This window comes from Nicotiana sylvestris, chromosome 2 (genome assembly GCF_000393655.2).
Source record: "Nicotiana sylvestris chromosome 2, ASM39365v2, whole genome shotgun sequence".
Lineage (NCBI taxonomy): Eukaryota > Viridiplantae > Streptophyta > Magnoliopsida > Solanales > Solanaceae > Nicotiana > Nicotiana sylvestris.
The window spans coordinates 158,213,851-158,215,338 of record NC_091058.1 but is presented as its reverse complement, the minus strand read 5'-3'; the positions used below and the strand labels follow the sequence as shown (position 1 = coordinate 158,215,338).

The 1,488-nt window shown below is 37.4% G+C and overlaps 1 protein-coding gene across 1 annotated transcript; it reads left to right on the top strand.

Moving 5' to 3' along the window:
- The first annotated feature begins 498 nt into the window (after positions 1–498).
- Positions 499–1,140, top strand: LOC138885854 (uncharacterized). The gene has a single exon (XM_070166842.1). The coding sequence runs from the start codon at positions 499–501 to the stop codon at positions 1,138–1,140; it is 642 nt and encodes a 213-aa protein (XP_070022943.1).
- Positions 1,141–1,488: the final 348 nt, after the last annotated feature.

Genomic DNA, 1,488 nt, shown 5'->3' with positions numbered 1-1,488 from the left:
AGCAGAACCAAGCAGGGCTGAAAAAGATGAAAGTATTCCAGCTGACAATGTAATACAGGCAAGCAAGATAGGGGATACTGAGAATGAGGAACTACCAGAATGAGAACCAGCTAAAAGAAAATCTACAGCTAAAAGTGGTATGGCAAGCATAAGGGGTGATACTGGCATTAATATGGTGAATGGATTCAGTCCTCTTAGCTTTGAGATAGGGGATATAAATATGGAAAAAGGGCAATGTAGTTACCAAGGGGATACTGGGGATCCTAAATCCAAACAACCAAGTATATGAAACTTATAGCTTGGAATATGAGGGGTGTAAATAAAGTTTATAAGCAAAAAGAGGTAAAGAAGGTCATTGTAAATAATGATATAACACTGATAGCTATACTAGAAAATAGAGTGAAGTAAGATAATGTTGGCAGAGTAATTCAAAAAATTGCAGCTAACTGGAAATGATGTGCAAACTATGCACATAGCTTAAAAGGAAGAATATGGATTATGTGGGATCCAAACAGGTTGGAATTTGAAGCTACTAATATGAGTTCTCAGGCTATTCATGGAATCCTTAGCATTGCTCAATTACATCTAAAACTACACTGGACAACAATCTATGGTTTACATACTATAGAGGCAAGGAAGGAGTTATGGGAAGAGTTGAAAGGGGAAAATAGGTATCTTCAAATTCCATGGCTAGTCTTTAGGGATTTCAATGCTATAACTGATTTAGAAGACAAGCAATTTGGCAACCCAGTCCAAGATAATGAAGTAAGGGATTTCAATGAATTTATACAAACTAGTGGCATGACAGAATTACGAGTAATAGGGAGGAAATATACTTGGTCAAATGGTCACATCCGGAGCAGGATAGACAGAGCCATTGTGAATGCTGAATGGTTGATGGCAATTGCTACTACTGAAGTAATGATTTTAAATCATGGGATTTCAGACCACACTCCTTTGTGTGTCCAATTACAAAATGATGTGCAAAGAAGTCCAAAGCCTTTTAGATTCTTGAACTGCCTTGTAGATCACACAGATTTCCTAAAAGTTGTGGCTAATACATGGTACAAGACTACAACAAAGCAGCACATGCAAAACATATGGTGGAAGCTAAAAGAAATGAAGAAAGAATTGAAATAACTGAATCATACCGAATTCTGGAACATAGGGGAGAAGATGGAGTTCTATAGGAAGAAGCTGCAAGACATACAAACGCAAAGGGGCCATCTCACTCAACCAGATCTCCTGTTTGAAAAAGAGAAAGAAGTGAAGATGAAACTAGAGAAATGGAGCCTAGTGGAGGAAAGTATCCTAAAGCAGAAATCTAGGAATAAATGGTTAGAACTAGGTGATGAGAACAATGCCTACTTCTTTGCCAGCTTAAGGAGAAGACAGACTCAGAATAGAATTACAAGCCTTTGTGATTCTAAAGGAAACATTATTCACCAACCAGAAAACATTGCTACAGAAGTAACTAGTTTCTACAAA